The sequence below is a fragment of the Rhineura floridana genome, chromosome 2, assembly GCF_030035675.1.
Source record: "Rhineura floridana isolate rRhiFlo1 chromosome 2, rRhiFlo1.hap2, whole genome shotgun sequence".
Taxonomy (NCBI): domain Eukaryota; kingdom Metazoa; phylum Chordata; class Lepidosauria; order Squamata; family Rhineuridae; genus Rhineura; species Rhineura floridana.
The window spans coordinates 79,450,580-79,473,519 of NC_084481.1; the positions used below are offsets into that span (position 1 = coordinate 79,450,580).

Here is a 22,940-nt window from a genome sequence, read left to right on the forward strand (position 1 = left end):
ATTCAAACTCTCAAAGTGACTTCTTACCAGTGATGCCATCACTGGCTTTGCATCTTGGGCACCCTATGGAAACCTTGAGCTGTCCCCTACTGACATGCTTTGAGTTCCAGGACCTGGCCACCTCTCTTCATATGTGGCTTATCCATTCCCGATAGGGTCTCTTCTACCCCTTCCAATTTCCATGGGCCCAACAAGCTCATGCTTCTCACATGTCCATACCCCTAGCAATTGCACTGTGCAAACAGAGATGTGTGCCTTAGGATCCCTTGAAATGCCAAGGAGGAGGCTGTGGTGCAAGCATAGCTTTCTTCAATCCAAGAGTAACACCTTGATGGCCACCAGAACATTGAAAGGAATTCTGAGGTGCAACTGCAGATCACACGCTACTTCACTCACACCTCTAAAACACTCCTTTCCCAAGCAACTACTTAAATTGTTCATGCTGTCAGGCTGGCCCTGCTAAGCTGTCCTTGTCTCCCTGTGGTATTCCTGCCCATCCTATATCTGGTATTCCTGAGGAGAAGGAACACATGCCATACCAGGCATCACTTGGACGTGCACATGTATGTATGTACGTATGTGTGTGTATATAAAAATATACGCATGCATGCACACACCGGCTCTGTAATCCAGGGGAGGCTGGATCAAAGAGTGACTGGAAAGGTGGAAGGAGGCGGCAATTTCTGTTGATTCCTCTTGCTCCTACTGCTTCTGCCGGTGCGCCCCCCAATCTGCTCCAGAGGGTTGGGGATGTTTTGAAACTTCATAGAATGTGGCATGGGGGGAGGGGAGTGCAGGAGAAAGGAAAATTTGCAAAAGTCACCTCCTATACCTGATATGAACTATATGCAACAACAGAACTCACTCTGGCATGTAAACATTCTACATTAGTAGTATTACTAAATCCATAGTGTGAGCACTTCCAAAAAAGTAATTACACTTCATTTTTATCTCTCTGATTGCCCTTACAGACTAGAATTAGCAGTGCTACATTTTCAGGAAGAAATCCTACCTTGTGACTTCCGGGAAGGGTGACTTAGCCTGTGCCTGCTTTTGAGACGGGCTCCTGCCTCAAAAGAAGCTTATTCAGATATATCAGTCAGTTTTTTCTTTTTTTTTTGACTGATTAAACTTCTCCCGGGTAGGGAGAAACGAAGAGATTAACCTCAAAGCCTATTTTTGTTGGGACGACCAGATCTCATTAATTTATGGGACGAGGTCCAGCCGACGAAGGTGGGACGGATTTTTAACAGCAAGCTCTATCTGATAAAGCGAACGTTCACCTTATCTTCTAAGAGAGAACGCACTAACAGGCAAGCACCCTTCTTTCTATATTTTTCTTTTACTTGACTTAAATTGTTGCTGTTTAAAAGAGATTTGCCAGATTGATCAGTTTTTGACATCTCACTGGGGAGCCATAACTTCTCTCTGCTACGCACTAATTAATAGCTTATCTCTGTTTTTGTTGCAAAAAGCTGTCCTGGATTTGCATTCTAAAGATATACACAGAAGAGGGATTTCTATTCCAGATTTTTATTTTGAAAAATATTATACTGTTTTGAGACTACTCTCTTTTTGGTCTATTTTATTTTGACGAATCTGTTTCTTGACGATTGCCATTAATTGTTTCGATCCTGGGAACTGCATTTTGTTTACTTAACTATTGGAGAGATAAGGCTGTCTGCTCTGTTTATACTGTGATGTCACCAAGTTTGGAGTATTAACCCAATTGTTGCTGAAATAAGAAGTGGTTTTCCTATATTTTTCTTTTAAAATGGCAATTAAGAAAGTGGCTGAAAATCTGGAAATAACTATGTTTCAGAAAATAATGGATGAGATTGAGATAATGAAAATTGAATTGAGTAAAATGAAGCAGGAGATTAAAGATATAAGGGTCCCTGTGAGAGAGGTGACCCTGGAAGGGGTCCCTGTGAGAGAGGAGACCCCGGAGATTGGAACAGGGGTCCCTGTGAGAGAGGTGACCCTGGAGACTGGAATAGGGGTCCCTGTGAGAGAGGAGATCCCGGAGATTGGAACCAACGTGGAACAGGAACAAGATTTGGAGTCTATGGACTTTAGAAATAAAATCTATTGTTTGGAACTCAATGTTATCTCTGAAGAAATGAATGAAGATTCTAGAGATAAAGTTATCAATGGCATGGATAATCTTCTGGACTGGAATGATGTGATGGAGCCCAATATAGAGAAAATCTATGGAATTAACTGCAGCCATGTGACAATGGAAAAACTTTTAAGAGATGACCCAGTGTATTTTGAAAAAAAGAACAGAGATATGATTTTACAGCAGTATTTCAGCAACCTATTCAGAATGGATGGCAAGAAAATATGTGGGATAGAGGTAATCCCCATCAGACTCTTACTATATGACTATGGCTTTGACAGCAAGATTATTATGGAATACTGATAATGGAAGATTGGATATTGAAATTACTGGACTTAACAAGACTACTGAAGATGGAAGATGGAAAATGGAACTAATAGAGATAATAGAATAATGGCTACTGAAATTATTGAACCTAACAGATTCTGATGTGATGGATTAATTGAAATGTTTATTTTGACTATGGTTATGACAATAAGATTATCATAATTAGTAATGAGATGGATTAATCGATATGCTTATCTGGAAAAAAAAATTGATAGATATATTTCTTAAAGAATTGAAACCTCTCTTTGACTTTTTGTGGAAAGAATAAAGTAATGTTTATGAGATTTGATGATTAAGTAAGATAACTACTGGAGGAAAGTGATTTTATAATATGACTTAAGAGACAGGATTGTTATATATTATAGACTTATAACTGATTTGATCTTTGACAAATGGGAAGTCAATATTTTACTCTTTATTTTTTATTTTTGTTTTTTTTTTTCTTTTTTTCTTTTTGTTTAACTATTTTTGATTTTGTTTTTTGTCTTTGAATGTTTTATGATTTTGTCTTGTATGTTTTATGAAAATCTGAATAAAAATTATTGAAAAAAAAAAAAAAAGAAGAAATCCTACCTTGTCACTGTCCACTGTATTCTGAGAAGTCCTGGATGCAATTGAAATTGTGTCAGGCTGACTGCTCCCATCTCCTTGACTGTCTGCATCTTCTCCTCCCTCTCTGGAGGGAAAGAATCAGAACATTTTGTCAATGGATTTGAATACTGCTCTGTTTATGTATGAAGAGTCAGTTGCTCAGCTGATCACACTTGTGTTACAACTCAATCTGTAATTTAGAATGATGATGTCACTTCTACCATGAAGTTAGCACATAATAACCATGTATGCTCTTGGAAACTGACTGTCCTCGGCTTACATGGTGACATCAATGTATCTCAAAATAGCTCTGTAATGAGGGTGGCAGACCCATGGCCCACTCTGCTTGGATTTCTCACTTAACCAAACCTAGCTATCTAGATTATAGCCTTGCTGTTTTGGAAAACTGATGCCAACTGCCAAGGGTCATTTCTTAGTCCTTGCATTTTCAGTTGTTTAAATTAAGAGGTCATAAAAATCTTTAAGAAAAAAAGTACAAAACATAAGCATACTGATTTCTTCTCCTTTTTCTATATTTCCTATAATCACAAGAATTTGAAGTATTTTCCACCTTTCTCTTCAAGTCTTCTCTCTATAAGTCATACTGTGGCAGCAAGAAAAATTTGCAAGGAGCATTAAAGTTGGCAACAATTCCTTTTCAGGAGGAAAAGTGCATCTTCTAAGATCCACAGTCATTAACCGAATGTGGTTCAAGTCATTAGGTCCCAGGATATCAAGTAGAAAGTCACTTTCTCCTAGATTTATACTAACTGATATTTGTTGCATAGGCAGAATTACCCCAAACAAAAAAATCTAAATGCTTTACTTATTCTGTAGCCAATTAGTTAGCCACTGGAAGATAAGCTTCACCTGCTCAATGAGACAGCTCAGCACAACTTCTACACCAAAGCCAATTTAGCTACTTCATATTCTGAAGTATTATCATTACAATTACACTATCCTGGTGTAAAACCAAGTGTTAATTAAACTAGCTTTATATACACATTTATAGTCATATCTCTTGGTCATGATGGGCTTCTGATAAAGTAAAGCCTTTGCTCCTGTAGGAGGTAATGAACTATATAGGATATTTCCCTCCTTCTCTTCAGGACCTCTTCACAATCTCTACATGCCTTTTCTTTTGGGAAAACAGGAGAGGGGGGCAGGGGGAGATCAGGCTTTGCCCCATCTCAGATTCCTTTTAATTTTTTCTTAAGGATGTAAATGGGAACTACTTACTTCTGTGGAAGAAAATAAATTTAGCCTTTCACACTGACACATTAGTAATTATTGAGCAAGAATATCTTTTTTGTTATTGCCAATGATATTGCACAATACAATGGCATGGTCAGCATATCTCTATCCACTCTAGTTCAATAGATTTACCATGATCTGGAGGGCTGTAAGAGTACAGTCAAGAAACAAACCACTTGGTATTCTCTTGAATTTGAAATTACACCACAGCTGAAGGAAGTCTGTCACAGAGTAGGCAACTAATAATGGAGGACACAACACAAAATCCAGGTTAAGGAGATCCAGATAAAGCTCTAGTGGGAAGCTAGTTTTGATAGAGGGAGATGCAAGGTGATGGTCCAAAGTTTTCTCGACTATCCTGCTCTCAAGTGCAATTGACTCAGCCAGCATTCCCTTTATCTCTCTTTTTACTTCTTAGTTAAATACTAGAGGGAAGCACCATTGCTCAAGATTTGGCCAGAGGCAGTCCAATGCTGATCCCTGTAGCAGAGATTTATTGTGTTGTTGATATTCACTGACAGTTATTTACACAATTTCTACCCTACTGACGAATCTTCACAATCCCATTGCATAGCCACACAATTTACCTTAAGGGGAGCATCATCAAGTGATTAAAAATTATAGCTGTTCCAAGCAATTACTAAGATTACCTCTTACTGTTGTTTCTTTGCTTTGCTGGGGTTTTGGGGAGCTGTATTGGCTCTTTCAAAGCTCCTTTTAAGTGTATAATCCTTTCCTGTATCACTTCCCGAATATTTTTTATCCACTCTTGTTTTGTTTCAATATTAGATGCCTATAGAAATTCAACAGAGAAAGCAGAAGAAAAAAGTTATGATGCTACTCAAATATGGGCTCATGTTTTAGTATTATGTTCTGTTCCTTTGTCCTTCTTTATAGAACTATCTGCCTGGGAAAACCAGAAAAAGTTCAAGTGCCAGCTGTAGGAAGAGTAAAGTAGATAAATATATGTAGTACATGAAATATAACATGCACTACAGAGGGGAAATAGGATGTTGTTCCACCACTAGGATTTTTCAAACAAAACAGTTATACTACAAGGTCCTTGTTAAAACAAAATCAGTCAGCAAAAATGACTAGATTGTTCAGGTGGGAAGAAAATCACTAGAGTAAAAAAAAAATCCAGTGATGTTGGGCAGTAGCTAAGAAGAAAAATTATAAAAAAGGAACTTTCAATGAAATGGATTCTTGTCTGCTATTAGCAATGAATAGCAAATATGTCATGTCAGCACTATAGACTACTTCTCTACAATATCATGAAGTTTGAATCTAATAATTTGAACCTGACTGTCGACCGCTGTAGAACTTTTATATTTGAAATAGATGTGTGGTCAACATTCATTTGGACCACATGGGCTTTCCTCAGCAATGCTTGGGCATTATTTAATTTCCCATCAACCTCCTAGATACTACCTAAACAAAAAATAATACAAATTGCACAATAATGGGAATCCAGTGGGAAAAAATGGGTTAGATGTAGAAACATGATGTGGCCAAAACTGAGTTAATAGCCACGATCATGACCAGAGATGTGAGAGCTGAGAGCTAGGAGTCAGATTAGCGTCAGAGAAACTGGAGCGAGTCAAAGGCAAAGGCAGGAGTTTGAAGATAAATAGAGGATGCTCTTGATGCTAATGCTAGCTACTAATGTCCAATGAACAGTTAAACTTCCTGTTAAGAACAGGAACTTAACTTCCTGTTAAGTTTACCCTACATCTGATAGAGCCTGAACCTAGCCATGTCCATTCTAGGTTCTACCCACTGCTTTTTTTTTTTAATTTATAAAAGTGTTTATAGACTGCCTGCTCACAAAACATCAGGGCAGTGTAAAGCAACATAAAAACATTTAAAAGTAATACAAAACAATCATTAAAATGACTGGCTAACTGAAGAGACATTTTCAAACAGCTGCATAGGCCTGTCAGCACAAAAAAGTCTTCAAGCTTGCCGAATCTCTGCTGGAAGAGTGTTGCATAGCATGAGACTGGCTAAAGCCCATCTTCTGGTTGAGGCCAGTTGGGCTTCTGTAAACAGGGGGCAACTAACAGCACTCCTCTGGATAATCTCAGTGATCAGGCTGGGATATAAGAGCTCAAGAAGTCCTTAAGGTATCCTGGACCCAGAGCTTTATATATGAACACAAGAGCCTTCAATGTGGCCCAGTAGGATATGGTCAGCCAGTGCAGTTTATGTGGTAATCGTAAAAATCAGTGGCACCGTAAAGGCTAATACATTTTCTCACGACACCTTAAAGGTGAATGCATTTCTTCATATGATTGAATTGAAAGCTATTATAATGGCACCTTAAAGGCTAATACATTAAGTCACATTATCTGTAACATAAGCTTTTGTGGGCTGGGGACCACTTTGCCAGATAAATGAAGTGAGGCTGGCAGATATCAGTCATACGGGTACAGAATCCTAGCTTGTACCTCAAAGACCAGCTCTGCTGTTACATCATTATAAATGCAACATTGTCAGGTGGATTCTCTAGTATGCAGTCTACCAGCTGTGGAAGTTATGGGACTGCTAAGGTATCACAGCCTGAAGAACTGAACTCCCTTCTACAGCAAACTCAAGATCCAACTGCCAGCTGTACCACTATGCTAGATTCATCTAACAATTCCTGGTTGCTGAGTAATAAATAAAAACAAAAGTACTAAAGACAGAGAAAATAAGCCTGGAGACTCACTTTCAGCACTGTTTTGTTATCTGAGGAGGGGGTCCGTCCAGACCACAAGGCAAACTTGCAGGGATCTCCTTCCACATGCTCTGTCACTCCCAGTTCTGAGGTCTGTTAGAAAAGAGAGATGGTTGGGAATCACATTTCCAACAGATTTACAACTGAGGCTAGGAAGGAGCTCACATCTTACAATTTAACCATAGCGAGTGGTGTTAAACTTTTTACTTGCTTCCCAGGTAAAGTAACATAAAGCTAATCCTCATGGGATTTGACTGTGTGGCATCAAGCTGATCGCATCTTCCAAATTTGGTACAAATACATATACACTAGGGATGAGGGAGAAATTTGATTCAGCTTGCACTTAAAGGTGAATCTATCTAATTTGTATTTTCCAAAACAATATACAAACAAAAACAGAGCCATCCTTCAAAATTAGCAATTCAGTGAGTTTTGCAAAGCAGTTCTCCAGCTAAGTAATGCACACAAAAATGCATATACTGGGGTAAGGTATGCATAATAATGCAGATATTAGTGAAAATGGCACACAATAATGCATTATTTTAGGGACAATTGCTTTGTAAAAATTTGTATATTAAAGAAAACTGCATTCAAAGATGTGCACATTAGGAGAAATTCACTCTAAAATGCTGATGAATTTTCAAGGGCACTTTAAAAAAAGAATTCTCAGACTGATTTGGAAATGTGGAAAACTGAACTTAAGAGTGGAAAAATGAAAAACTGAAAATGACATATTCACACATTCCTAAAGCACACCTTCATTTTTCCTGTACTTCTCTCTGTACTCTGTACTCCTGTACACTGAAGCCCATAAAAATTTTCATTGTAGTACTAGTGAACATACCAGTAATTTGTTCTTGTAAACATATTTAGTGTGTCCTGCAGAATCTTTGATCTCTTTACTGAAAACAAGAGAGATTTCAAAGAGAAACAAATGCCTCTCACGGCCCTTCCGGATGAGAGACTTAGGGTCCCATACTTGAAAGGAATCCTGAAGAATCAGTTCTCCCTGAACATCCAGGTTTTCATCAAATCCTACAAATCAGATCAAAGAAAAATATAAAGACTATCTCATGAAATTGGTTTTAGGCAGTGATAAAACAAAAATTGAGAAATGAAACATGTTCTCCTAAGAATTACTGAAAGGAAGGGACAAAAGGGGACATACGTGTCATATTTATCAATGCCATGAAATTATTTGCAAATCTGAGATTGTGTCTGCCCTCCTTGCCAGATCAACCTTGTGTTCCGCCACCTAACCCCCCTCTCCCTTTCCAATAGGGTTACCTAGATGGAGCTCTCATAAATGGGTTGAGAAAGCAATGGCCCTTTGGCACTCTGGTATAAAAGCCCACTTGCTACAGTTGTACAAAACTACTGTACAGGACAAAAAAAAATGTCATGCAACAAGCTGGGAAGGGGAATAGTTAAGATGTGACAAAGAAGAAATTAGGTACTGATTATTTGGGAAAAGTGTCACAACTTCAAGTAGGTAGGTATGTGTTTGTTCATTAAAAGGTCTGAGCGTGCGTGACACAAGTTATGGATGGTGTCAATTTTTTTTGCAGTTGGGAACAGGGATCTTCAAAGTTACTTAGTAAAGCCAAGTATCTACAAATGTAACCAACTTACATCCCTGTCCATACAAAACACCCATTTCAGCACCCACTGAAGCATTCTCCTCCTAGCTGCCAATGTCTGCTTACCTTCCAACATGCTGACATGCATGGCATCATTGGCTTTCTTAGGGACACTGAGCATCACTTCCAAACCATCCTTGAGTTCTCCCTTCCCTTCTTCACAGCATGTTAAAAGTTCCTGAAAAGAAACACAAAACAAATCTGAGCCCCATATAAGACTGATGTTTCCTTTTGTTTGCAGCTAATCAGAACATTTAAATTAGAAATTAGGCACCTGGGTGTATATGAGTCTTGTTAGATGTAAATAATGTTGATATAATATCAGTAGCAAGCACTCATTCTCCACCTTACTGAATATTAAACTGATGTTTGATATAAGATATTTATATCACTACAATGCCTCACACAGTTCTCTACCTCTGTGCTACACCCAGTCAGCAAATAATCTGTCACCTGCCTCTTAAACAATGACCCAGGTTACACGGAGCCTAAGCCAAACCATGACTTAGTGTGGACAAGCAAACATACAGGTTTCAGGAAATGTGATTATGACTGCTGTGCTCCTCTGATCCTCCTGCTGTCACACTAACTGTGGCTAAGCCATAGTTTGGCTTGGCTTTATATCTGAACCCGGGGTTGTGGTTTGTCTCACTGCAGACAAAGCATGCACAGCAACGAAGGTCTCTTCTTGGTTTACCACTTGTGCATTGTCTAGGGGAAACAAACCACAAGTCCAAGTTCAGATATAAAGCTAAGCTAAACCATGGCTTAGCCCCAGTTATCACAGCAGAAGCAGGACCAGAGGAGGAGCACAACAGCAGTGATATTTCTCTGAGAATTCACAAGTTTGCGTCTTCATGCTAAGAAATGGTTTAGCTTAGTGTTATGTATGAACTGAGCCAAGGTAATTGAGAGGGAACATGTAAGGGTTATGATGCTAACTCACGGTTTATAATAGTTAAGAATGCAGGAACATAAGAAGCTGCCTTATACTGTGTCAGACCACTGGTCTATCTAATCAGTATTGTCTACTGGACTCCTACTGGGAGAAAGGGCAGGATATAAATCTCATAATAAATAATAATAAAAAAAATTGTCTACACTGACTGGTAGTGGCTTTCCAGAGTTTCAGCCCTATCTGGGGATACCATGCAAAACAGATGCTCAATCACTGAGCCACAGCCCTTCTTCAGGACTGCAGATTCTCAAGTGTTCATTTTTTGTCAATTTTCAGCCCAGGAAATGCACAATTCTTTATTCAGGACATCCTGGAAATATTTATTACATTAATAAAATTGGGACTATCAAGGCAGCGAGAAACCAAAATATCCAAATACCAGCCTCAACTGATTGATCTTATGTCTCCTGACATCATTAGGATGGAGCAGCATTCTAATGAATAGTACCAAGCACGTGTATCTACCAAGGTGAAGGTTCAGATCACATTAGATTGGGCACAATGAAGTCTGGAAAAAAGCAGTTTGGATAAAATGATCAGTTTTTGGAGTTTCTAAGATGCTGAAGTTGTTTGTCATATTACCTGCCTATGTGCTTGTATTTGAGATCATGTGATACTTCCTCTGTATGTAGGTTTGTAATCAGACTATTACAAAGGTACCATGAGCATTCAGTGCTTGCTCTTATCTAAAGAAAACAAACCTTGCAAAAGCTGCCCCAGACTTCCCAGGGAACTGGATGTGTGAAACAATTCCTCTCAGTCAAGGCTGCTTTTTGATGTCACACATATTCCCATAGTCAACTTGTAAAGCATGCATTTCCAGTGAATAGAAATGGTAAGCACCCACTTATTTATAATCACTGATAAAATAGCCATTTAATTTGTTGATATCATCATGACAGGGTTCCCTAATGGGTATTATCATTTGCATATGAATTCCTAGGATCCAAGGCTAGTTCAGATCACAGACAAGAGTGTAACCTATTTCATCAGGTGATGATCTAGCAGTTTTTAATGGCATACTTTGGAAGTTTGGTATAAAAGAAATCAAGAGTGTGCTTGCTGCTAGTGATTAACATAAGGCAAAAGGAATGTGGCAAAAAAGGATTCTACCTCTGCATACCTATATGTATCTTTAGTTAACATCAGATGCAATTTTACTTCTATTACTGTTAAAAGTAATAATAATAGAAACAAGACTCATTTAAGTAAACGTGAGTGGCTCACAGCATCAGAGGAACTCACCTTCATTTCAACAGGGTTCAGCAGGGATAGCCAACACAGTACTCTCCAGATGTTGTTGGAGTACAATTCCCATCATCCCTGACCATTGGCCAAGCTGATGGGAGTTGTAGTCTGAAACATCTTGAGGATAGTATGTTGGCTACGCCTGGGGTAGAGGAAAGTGCAGGAAATTTTGTACAAGAAAGTGGACTATACATATAACTAGTCCTCTCTCACCAGTGCTTCAAAATAAACTATGGATCCTTCATCCACATATATGCCTTTCCTTGAAAATAGGCAATAGGTTGCTATAAGCCTTATGTTGTTGATGAGAAAAAGAAACAAGCATACAATGGTACAGGTATGAGTCGGTAGTGGCCAGTGAGGTAATGTGACTGGGGCACCATTGCTCTCCCAGCTTCCAAACATGGTGGGTTGCTGTTGCTGACTGAGAGGGAGAGGGGTGAGGGGTGGACAGCTCAGTGCAGGGCGCAGTGGCAGGAGCACCATATTGCCTCTGCCACACCATGCTGCATTGTACTGGACTCCCTGCTCCTCACCCCTCCTCCTCCTCCTCCTCTCAGTCAACTTGTTGAGTTCAGAAGCTGGGAGGACAACAGTGCCCCACCCGTGCGGCCTCACTGGCTGCTACTGGATCAGAACATTTGAACTCCAATGATTCCCCTTCATGTGGTGAGAAGCAAACTCTGCTAGCACCACCAGCAGCAGCAGCACTTCTGATAACAGCAGCATTCACATCTTTGCCACCCTGGGCTCCTGCTGGGAGGAAGGGCGGGATATAAATCAAATAATTAATAAATATACAGGGTGTATGTATGCAAAATCCAATCTGTAAGCCCAGAGTGTGTTAGTTCCCAAGTATTATCTGGGAAACCAAATGCACAAAATGGGCACAAACACTTTGGATTTGAGATGGGTAGATCTTATTCAAATACTACTCCTCTTCATGAATGGCCAGTGGCATGTGAGGAAGGGAAGGCACACCAGGTGGGTGGATAGGTGAGGTGTGCTCTCGCTACTGCTCCCAGCCACACATATGGGAATGAATGGGATCGGTATTGTCTGACATAGCCCTATCTTTTTCCTACTTTCCACAAAGATAAGATAAGAAAGATAAGAAAAGATGGAAAAAAAACCCAAAATACAACCAAAAATGTTTGGAAATCAATATATATTAAAATGATACTATTTATTGTCACATACATATTGTCTCCTTATCACTCAAGTATGAATGACTTATTACTTAAATATCATTCATACTAACTGTATGGCAAGCACTGTCTGTAGAACACAAGACTGGCACAATTCCTTATCGAGAGAGCTTACAGCAGACATAACGAAAGTGAGAGGGAAGGACAGGGAGAATGGTAAAGGTTGTGTCAATAGCTGGCAACAAACAGAGCAGGAATGGCAATGCTATGGCAGTCCAAAACATGTTCTGCTAAAGAAGCTGATTTATGTAACAGTTTGAAAAGTGGGTTAAGTGGAGAATGGGCATCAGAAACATCATGGCCGATGGCAAAAAATAGCCACAGGAGAGAGAAACCAAAGAAATACCAACACACATTATTATAACAATGAAATACACAGTGATTCTCCAAACCTACTGTCTAGTAGCTCAGTGCTTTGGAAATGAAATCAACGTTAGGTTACCTGAATTGAGCTGATGTGGGTTTCACATTCTGATCAGTTAATGTACCTTCAGCTAATTAAAGGGATGTGTAAATAAGTGTAATTAAGAATCATAACAAATATTTGATGTACCTTCAATAAAAGCTGATACTTGGTAATCCTCTGGACAGGTTTGATTAAATATGAGGAAATGGAGTTGGCCAGACCATGTCTTTGTTGAATTTCCTTAAAAAAAAAAAGTAGAAACAAAACTATACTATATCAAAATGCAGTTAAGCATATAAACAGAACATGATGAAAAGGTTCCTTGAATTACTCAGTTTCAAAAGCAGCCAGACACAATCAATTTTAGTACTTGGGCTAACCAGTTTTTTTGAACAAGTAATTATTATGTGGTTACTTGAAAAATAACAGTATATCCAGAGATATTTTATAACCTTCCCTGTGGTCGTTTAGGGAGAAGCGCTCAATACTAACATGCCGGTTAAGAATTGGCCAAGAAAATAATAAATGGTTTGTATTAAGTAAGATATTTACTTCCATAAAAAATGTGACTTTTTCTGGGTACTTACCATTAAATAGATTCTTACCATTAAAGACTAGGTTAAATTAATATCTTGGTTGGGGTGGGGATCTCCAGTACAACCCATTGTACATATGGAGACTTAGATTGCTTTGTAAACTTCAGGAACTCCTTAGGAATGGTTTACTAAACTGAGTGTAAATACAGCTCCATTAAAATCCATGGGATAGAACAGTGGTTCCCAACCTGAGGGCCGTGACCCCCAGGGGTACCACAAAGTAATCCAGAGGGGGCCGTGAACAGTAAAGAAATGAATTATTCATTTTTAAAAAAAGTCTTCACTCCCTGGACACTGTCTGCTCCCCACTGCCATAATGTCTTTCAGGTGTGCTGAGCGCAGGCATCTGCCTATGAAACACATGGCAGATGCTGAAGGAGGCTGTGGGTGGAGCTACCAGGAAGAAGAGGGCATACAATCACTGACTCCCGTCCCCTCACACTGCCGCTGCTGACAACACCCTTACTCAGAACGAGAGGAGAGGGCTTTTCGTGAAGCAAAAAGAAGCAAGGCTGCACAGAAAGGCTGCCTTTCCCTTTCTTTCCTGGCAGCCAGCCTGCCTGCTTGCCTTTCTTGGCTCCTGAGTCACTGCCATCTCCTTTTAAAAATTGCTTGCCTGCCCATCTCTGAGGCTAAATGTGTGTGCCAGCATCCCCCTTTTCTTTCACCTACACTCCCCCCCCCATCTCTCTCTCCAAGATGCTGTGGCAGTTGAGGGCTTCTCCCCTCCCACATGCCCAAATGCATGCATGCCTGCAGATGCTTGCAGGAGGGGCAGGTGTGTTTTTGTGTGTGTGTGCACTGATCCGTCTTCTGCTCCACTCTCATTCCCCAAGCGCACACTAACCGAGTAACCAGTTCTGATGATCATCCCAAGGCCTAAAAGCATTAACCTCCCTCCTCAATCTGTCCACCCTTTTGTCTTCACAATCTAGCATTCCCACCACAACTACATTGCTGCTTCTTTATTATTGTTATTATTATTATTGCTGTTATTGTTATTATTTTGAAAAAGGTCAGCAGGTTGGGTGAGGCTGGGGTCCACATACTGCAGCTGAAATGTATTTATTTAATTAATTATTATTGCATTTATATCCCACCTTTCCTCCAAGTTGCTCAAGGTGGTGCACAGGGCCCCTTTTCAATTTTATCCTTACACCAACCTTGTGAGATAGGCCAGGCTAAGAGACTGTGCCTGGCCCACAATCACCCAGTGGGTTTCATGGCTGGGTGGGGATTTGAACCTGGATCTTAGTCCAACACTGTAATCCACTGTTGTTGGGAGACAGGACTGTACATCTTCAGATTATATGTGTGTGGGGAGGGGGATACCAATTTGATGAACCTTTGCATTAAGAAAAGAAAGCACCACCTCCCTGTCTGCAGGGAGCTTTTTATGGAAAGGAATATTTGGAGATGTGATTTTGCCACACACCATTTTTTCAATAACACAGACTAAAATTACAATTAGTGTGGGGGCTTACAATTATTTTTGAGGTTAAAAAGGGGGTCCAGTACTCATAAAGGTTGGGAACCATTGCTCTACAGTGTCAATACAAAGCAACTGGGTATGTGTACAGTGGCCACATGGATACATAAAGGTTGGGAACCACTGGGATAGAATATGGGTTGTATTTTTCTGTTCACCAAACAGAGGGAGTATGTTAAAGGTTCCTGATTCTCATCACAATCCTTAGCCATAGGAGCCTCCTCACTGTCTTCTTTAGCTTGCTCCTAAACTCAAAACATGCTTTGTGTATGTAGTGTGTCTACACATAATGTGCAATGACACACTTCAAAATTTCCACATTGGGGAAAAAAACGAAGAGCTACACAGTGATCAGATTATGGCAGAAAATGACAAGGGAGTCCATTATGAAACCAATAATCCCTAACCTCTCACTTCTCCCTACTTTAGTCAAATCGTTCCCCAAAGGTGCTATTACAAAAGGTAAGTGGGGCCAGTCCCCCGCTGGGCCCCTATTATTTCAGCACTTGTGGTGGCATACAATGCATTGCCACAAGGCATGGGAAGGCTGCCTTTTCCTAGAGATGCAGGTTTTGAAAATGCAGGGTGCCTGTATGCATGCATGTATATGCTTTGAAGCTTTGTTCATTCTTTTCTCCATGAGGAAGAAAAACACAGGGCGACAGAGACTGTCTCCACCTCGTATAATTGTCTCAGCTTCCTCTCATGGGAAATGTGAAAAAAGGCAATGCATGTAGTAAAAACAAGCAGCAGTTGTTCTCGCAGGAAGATGTGGATCTACAGATTTTAAAGACTGTTTTTGCTGATGTTAGATGTGACTGAAGGACATGAAACAGATCCAAATGGGAGGATTATTCTTTGGGAGAAGTGGGAGACACCAATAATGGATAAGTGCCTCTGAAAATGCTCAAGTGCTTCTGGAAGAAGCCAAGTGCGTACAGAAATGCACAAGTGTTTCTGAGTGCAGATGAGAATGCTGGAGGAAGAGCTGAACACAAGCACTTCCAAGCATGGAGGTAACACCTATGCGTTGGCCAGTGTTGACTAGCTTTGGTGAACACTGGTAGGAGGAGTTGGGTCTATGTTGATGAGGGGTGGTGATTGGAGAAGAGGATGGTGGGCTGTATAGAAAGGCTATGCAGCCCATTGGCTGCCAGTTCCTCACCACTGATATACTGCTTCTTCTGATGTGCTTTAGCTTGGTAATTCTTTCAGTTGTGTGAAGTTGATCAATGCTATCATTTTCTGAGATCCTGGTTTGTCTTAGGCCACCCAATGTACTATGCTCTTGACTACTATGTAAGTTCTTTCCACACAGGAACTATATAACAAGTGAAGCGGCCCTAATTAGTTCAGGTTCTCACTGCTTTGGACCCTAGCTTCACAAAATAAGGTGCTATTCCATATAGAAAGAACACAGTTCAGCTCTTACATGCATGGGTCAGGAAATGCATGTGTGTATGGCTGCATACCAGCCCTGAATTAATTCCGGACCCAGAGGAAGGGAGCAGGGTGAAAATGCAATCCTTATCAGAGTGTCATGATCCCCTCTGACTACTCTGATTCAGTCCAGGAGTGGGAGGTCCTTGAGGAAGAAGACTCAGAAGGGGGGGAGAGACAATGGAGCAGAGCCCTTTTAGTGAACCCCCCACCTCCAGATGTGCTCAGATCTACTGATAAGGTGACTACCAGAGACTGCCTCTCCCTCGCCCACAAGAGGAGCAGCAGTGTAGTCATCCAGGGTCTCAGGGGGTCTTAAACCCCTTACTTTTTTGGGAGCAGGGTCAGCAAGGTCCCTATGTCTCCAGCATCCTATGAGCCAATCAACATGAAAGAAGAGTGTGTTAGCAACTGAGAAGAGTCTTCTAACATGCTTCCTTGTCCTTTCCTGCTCATTGGAGGCAATGAGAGTAAAAGGAGATAAGTCAGCCACTGAGAAGACTCTTTTCAGTAGATAATACTTTCCTCTTTCGTGCTTATTGGCTCCTAGGACCATCTGTTGTGGTGGGCAAAGGCATTAACAAGGATCTTATTCTCAAACTAGCAGCAAAAAAAGAGGAAGGGGCATGGCTGTGACTATCATGAAGGGACCATGCACTTCTGAATTTGCCACAACATTACTGAAGAGGAGTGGGGACCATTAGAGACCGTGGAGGCTGTTTCCTCTCCAGAGGATGAGGACACGGGTCCAGCAATGTCTCCCAGAGAGAGGTGGGAGAAACGAGAATACGCATATTCCCAGGTAGAGAACTCGCTTTCAACCCAGGAATTCCTACAGGGACATGGATTCTTGCATGTAGCTGGGTATTCTTCTTCTCTGCTTAAAAACTTGGCAGGGAGGTAAGAAACTTGGTGGAAAACTTCACTACTCCCATACAGTCTTGGAACCCTTGCTACTGATCTTGGACACTAGAACCTTGGCCTTGATTCTAAAATGGACTTATTGTTGGTATCTCTTCACCTTGTAAGAGCACCTGGACTTAATTCTCCTCTTTGAACGACACTGAGCTAGTACCATTACCTGAAATAATAAACTTTACTTACAAGAAAGTGCACCTGTTGTCTTTTTTTTCCGGGTGGGGACGGGAGTCAGGACACAGAGATTGTGGACTTGCCAGGCTGTGCCCTGTGGGATTTGAGAAGGTTGGGACAGGCAGGACTGAACCAGATTTCAGGGGGCCCTCATACACATAGATCAATAGGCTGGGGCATTTTGAGTAAATTAAGGTGGGTGGCCACCACGGAGGGGGAAGCTTTTCTCTCATTTGAAAGTGATACCACCCACTCTCACCATGATCCATCTTGGTGAGCCACCCTCCTCAAGGGCATCATGATTCTGTGTAGGCTCTGCAAACATTCTCAACAGGATTAACCTTCATGCTTGATGTGGCCCCAACCTGGGTCACTGGTTCCATGTGGGGAGGCATGGAAGGCCTTCCATTGCCATACCAGAGGTAATTGCCTTCTACCACAGCCATGGTGATCCCACAAACACAACGTCTCAGAGGCTGAATTCATTTGACTTCAGATTTTAGCGCTAGCAGGTCCCCACAACCCACTCTTTGTGTACCTTCTCCATGATTTGGGTCAGGCCCAGTGTCGTTGTTTTAATCTAGTTAGTGCTAAATTTTCAGTGTGAGTTTGGACAGCTGTCAGCTTACACTTAAAAAAAAGTTTTGGGGTTTTTTTCAGTTCAAAGCATAAGGCCAAAATTAGATAAGAAGCTGTTTGGTAATGCTCCCAGAGCACCTAATTTCCACTACAATATTCTCTGTCCCTGATTTTGTGCTGCCCTGCTTTTGAAAAGCACACCTGAAGAGGTGCCAAATCAAGCCAGGAACATTCTGCAGCCTTTTTGCATGGCTGAATGACTACATGAACAGCTAGGACAACATACTCCCAGACTAAGTCTCCAAATGTACAAAAAAATCTGCTTCTTTTTATTCCTGTTGCTTTTCAGGAAAAGGGATTCCCTATCCTATAGTCCAAAAGATCCAAAAGATTCAAAAAGATTTACAAAACATAAATGGTCTGAAACATCAACTTGTGGTATTAAGCAATATCAGAAGGTTTCCAGCCAGTGTAACACAGCTGGGCTGGAAAAGCTTAGCCAAGCAAATACATTTTAATCTGTGTCAACACCCTGTTCAACATATAAATCTGCTTAAATGTTACATCCCTTTTGGAAACCTTTGAGTAGGCTGGAATGCCACCTGCTGGTTCATCTATTCAACTGTCATTCATATTCATCAAAGGGACATGGATAATTCTAAAAGATACTCTTATGGGACCCTGCTCAATTAAAAATAATAATATTCTCTTCACCTTTCTTTTTTCCTTAACTAGAAAAGTTCTAAACACTGAACTTAAAAGAAAAAAAATGTAATCAAGGGCATGTAATGAAGCAAGCCATATAAAGCTTTAACAGCTGCATCTAGGTAGAAAGACTGTCAAGGGATTCTATTTGTAATTTGAGATGTTCAATTTAGGATTAGATTAATCATTATGCTAAGTAGAGCAGGGACCCAGCCAAACTGGAGGCTTACCCATAGTGCAATTAGTTGAGGGTGGCTCTGTACAGACTATCCACTCTCAATTTTTGGTTCCTGAAAACCTCCCTTGGCTCAGAGCAGAGAAAGCAGAGATAATGTGCACATATCCAACAGGAAAAACCGAAACTTGAAGGAGAGAAGGGAATTTTCATTGGATAAACAGTGTTGAGAAAAAACCCCTCATCCCACAGGGCTGCTGTCCAATCTAAAATGAACTCCTTGTGGCTGCTATTCACTAAAGAGGAAGAACTAATCATAGTTCTGTTAACATTTCACCTAGCTTGGCCCTAAATTAAGCAACGCTGATTTTTCCCAAACATTCAGATTTAAATTTTTAATACACATAGTGTCAAATATTGGGGGTAAAATTGGATCTCATCAGTATAATGCACCGTCCAAATTTCAGCAATCAGGTCTAAGTCATTGTCATTACAATCTGAAATTCCTCACTCAAATCTGAGTTGGCCATTGGATTTACAATTTCATTAACAGATTCAAAGAGATTCATGAGAAAATGCAAATGTATCACTAGAGCCTCAGGGCTTCTGAGACCTCAGGACAGTAGTTTAGGGATTTATCCAATCCCCTGCACTGGGCTTGATAGAGTGACATAACCACCACCACTTGCACAGTCCTGCTGTTCATGCCAGCCAGTGCAGAAGGTGGGAGACAGACTAAAATACTCATTTGATGTGCTAACTCCCAAGCTCACACACTGAAGGGGTCTGGATTAGGTCCATTGCCATCAATATGATGGCAGAGCAGAGTTGGCACAGAGTCCAGAGGATCTTATGTCAGCCCAGCCCAGCCCTGCCCCCTGTCCCACCCCTAGAAGGCACTGTTTCACAGTTTCTGCTGGCTACTGCTGGGGAAGGAGATGCTGTTGGTGGTAGCTTCTACCCACTGTGTGAGGAGCAGAATGCTAGGAAGGAGAGCTCATGTCACTTTTGGTGCAGACTCCTAGAAGTTCTGCCACAGCCCCTTGGCTAACAAAAATGACAATGGAGTCATCATAGTCATCATATTCAAGCCTGACCTTAAAATCTGCATATTAATATTTGAGTATTCAGAAAGTGGATATCAGAGGCTGACCTGCACAACTGAAATGCATTATTCATTTCTGCTCCAGGTTTTAGCAGCCCAGGCTGCATTCCCATGGTGTGAGGGTGAGGGGGAAACCGATGATGGCTCAACCACCTTATTCAAAGCCCTGCCCTGTTCTTCTTGACAGGGTGGAAGTAAGAATGGGAGAGCACTCTTGCGTTCTTCTGTTCATTTTGTGGGGTTTTCCTCTATTTTCCAAATTTAGATTGTGCTACCTACATTGTTTTCAATTAAAGGGAAAAGCAACGAAAATTAATCTCAGCAGCTGAGCTGTCCTGGCTTGGGTGGAGGGTGTGTTGGGGTCTGAGAAAGTTATGGATCCTTTGGACCCATGCCTTTTCCTGATCTGCCCTGAACATGTTCCCTTTTTGACCCTGTTGACATCAGAGCTCTGACACTGGTACAGCCAGGCCCATGGATGGTTCCAGAATGGGGGTGTGGGGAATCAACATCAGATCTCCCTCTCTGACATCAGCTTTCTCTCTCAGATGCATCCTATGTATCCTAAAAATCAGGAGATAAATTCTCATTTTGTTTTGACATCAGAAGTAAAAAAAGGAATGGTGGTATATTCAAGCATCTAGAATGCTCAGTGCTTTGGTGTTAATGTAAATGGTGCTTCCAATAAGAAAAAACACTCTTAATAGATATTTTTAAAAAGTGTAGATCATTTTCACCAGGGCCTTTCAACTATTTCTTTTTGTGTGAATAATAAACACATAACTGAATTTTATCTGGAACAAGGGATGCAAACATACTAATTGTTTTCTTGCAAAGTTAGGACATTTTCCTACTGGTCAAGCTGCATTATTTTGTTATGGACAAGTGCAATTCTTCTCCCAGTCAATCCTGCAATTTCTGCCCCAACTTCAGTGTGGCAGTTGTGCAAATATATAGACATATATGGAACAGTGCCTGATGTGAATGATAAGGGAATCAAATCTACCTGCCCACATCATTTTCTGAATGTCTGTATTTAATTCATAGCTTTAAATAAATTCTTTGCTTTTTAAAAATACACATACTCCATAGAGAAATGACAGTCCACCCTAACCTATCTCTACCTGTTGAGAATGAAATTCTATAGGCCAAAAGGCAACAAGCTGAGAGGGGAGCTTGCTTTCTGAGACTCTTTCTTTGTTGAACAAGCCCTTCTCTGGTTTAAAGCAATAGCACTAGGATGCTCATCATCTCATTTTCTCCAATGCTTTATTTGCTCATTTAAACTGGGGGGGGGAAATGCAATTCATGCAATGTATTTTAGAGAACAGATTTCCACTTCACTGAAATTCCTAGTCAATACCCAAATATGAAACAGGAGAACAATTGGCACAACTCTAAGATAGGCAGCTACTGTAACAGCTTCTAGCTACTGTGGGGGAATGCTGCTGCAGTGGCAGTCTGACTTAGATGCCCTTTTTTTTCTTCTTTTGCTATATGAGCGTTTTTGCACTAGTGCTCTTAGATACCATCCAACAGAGTCTTGATGACTTCTGGGGCTTCCTCTCACCTCTTTCTCCCCTTAGCGTTAATCAGGTTCGTTCTTGGCTTACCGCTTCTGGTTTGTCTGGGAGAGACAAACCATGAGCCCGGGTTCAGATGTAATGCTAAGCCAAACCATGGGGTAGCTCTGGGTAGCATAGTAGCAGCAGGCCCGGCTGCAGGGAGGGGGGAGCAAAATGGCCACAATTTTTACTATGAGTACCAGCACACTTGCATGTTGGCACTTAACCATGGTTTGTCCTACTGTGATGTGTGAACTGGGCCAGTACCGTTCTAATTCCTTCAGTGGCAGCCAATGGAGAATGAGATGGGAGGGAAGTTCCAGCAGTCATCAAGTCTCTGTTGGATGGCATCGAACAGTGCTGAGTGGCAAAGCTCTCATGTAGCAAAAACATGTCCAAGCTAGATGGCCAGTGCAGCAGCATTCCCCGCCCCCATAGTTAACCAGGCCATTACTCCTTATTAAAAGGAAAAAAAAAAGTGATGGGAAGCCAAAGAGAAGCACATATTATTGTCTAATCAGACACAGAAGAACAGTAAGTGCTTACATCGAAGAATGTTCCTGCATGTTCCAGGATCAGCTGGCTGGAGTCAGGCTTGTTTTTACAGTAGGTAACATACATCTGAAATTTATCTGCCTGTGAAAATAAACACCAAGAGGAGGAAAAGGCAAGATGATCAAATGTTGTACTTGCACCATTTCTCATTAAGCTTCCACAGAATAAATCAATAATACAAAACTGTCCCCCCAATAAGAAATGTATTACAAATGAAAGGAACAATAAAAAGGAAAATATGTGTTTTATATTGGAATACCGTAAGAAAGTCATAGGTATATTCCTCTGGAGATAATCATGATTGTCTTTCTCATGAACTGAATAAATGTGTGTCCTTTTGAAAATCCTGCCCATATTTCTGACATATTTCAATTTAAAAGTACTTTTTCATTTATTTTATTATTTATTTATTTGTTAAATTTATATCCCACCCTTCCTCCCAGAGGAGCCCAGGGCAGCAAACAACAACACTAAAAGCACTCTAAAACATTGAAAGACTTTAAAATATATTAAAACTAAATATTTATTTATGTATTTATTTATTTGCCAGTAAAATATGTCTAGTAATATATGTAAGATTAAAAAGGTAAAAGTGTCCCCGCACTTGTAGTGCGAGTCGTTTCCAACTCTTAGGGTGACATCTTGTGACGTTTACTAGGCAGACCGTATATATGGGGTGGGATTGCCAGTTCCTTTCCCAGCCTTTCTTTACCCCCCAGCATATGCCGGGTACTCATTTTACCGACCACGGATGGATGGAAGGCTGAGCGGACCTCGACCCCTTTTACCGGAGATTCGACTTCCTCCTTTCGTTGGAATCGAACTCCGGCCGTGAGCAGAGCTTCGGCTGTGTTACCGCCACTTACCACTCTGCACCACAGAGGATCTTTATGCAAGATTAGGTGTTCAGAAATAATTAGATTAGGAATTGAGATTTTATAGAAATCTGAATATAAATGTTGCAGTTAACTATGGGTACTGCACACTCTAAAAAGTATATGTACTTAGTATATAGAAGCTCTTTGATAAAAAACAAATCCATGTTAGCAGATGAACACTGGGGTTTTAAAATTTAAGTCACTTTTTTGTTGTATTGACCTGATCATTGACAGTCTGGCACCCTGTGATGAACAGCAACCTACCATTGGCAAATAACTGACTTACAA

General features: G+C 40.7%; 1 protein-coding gene across 8 annotated transcripts in view; it reads right to left on the reverse strand.

Moving 5' to 3' along the window:
• The window catches only part of KALRN (kalirin RhoGEF kinase), an 872,788-nt gene that overhangs the window by 183,917 nt on the left and 665,931 nt on the right, over positions 1-22,940 (reverse strand). For all 8 annotated transcript variants that reach the window (XM_061609058.1, XM_061609049.1, XM_061609051.1 and 5 more), the window contains 7 exons: positions 21,766-21,855; positions 12,621-12,713; positions 8,720-8,831; positions 7,858-8,048; positions 7,005-7,106; positions 4,945-5,087; positions 3,023-3,125 (listed from right to left, as the gene is read on the reverse strand). In XM_061609058.1, coding sequence (XP_061465042.1) covers positions 3,023-3,125; positions 4,945-5,087; positions 7,005-7,106; positions 7,858-8,048; positions 8,720-8,831; positions 12,621-12,713; positions 21,766-21,855 — 834 coding nt within the window. The remainder of the gene's footprint in view (positions 1-3,022; positions 3,126-4,944; positions 5,088-7,004; positions 7,107-7,857; positions 8,049-8,719; positions 8,832-12,620; positions 12,714-21,765; positions 21,856-22,940) is intronic.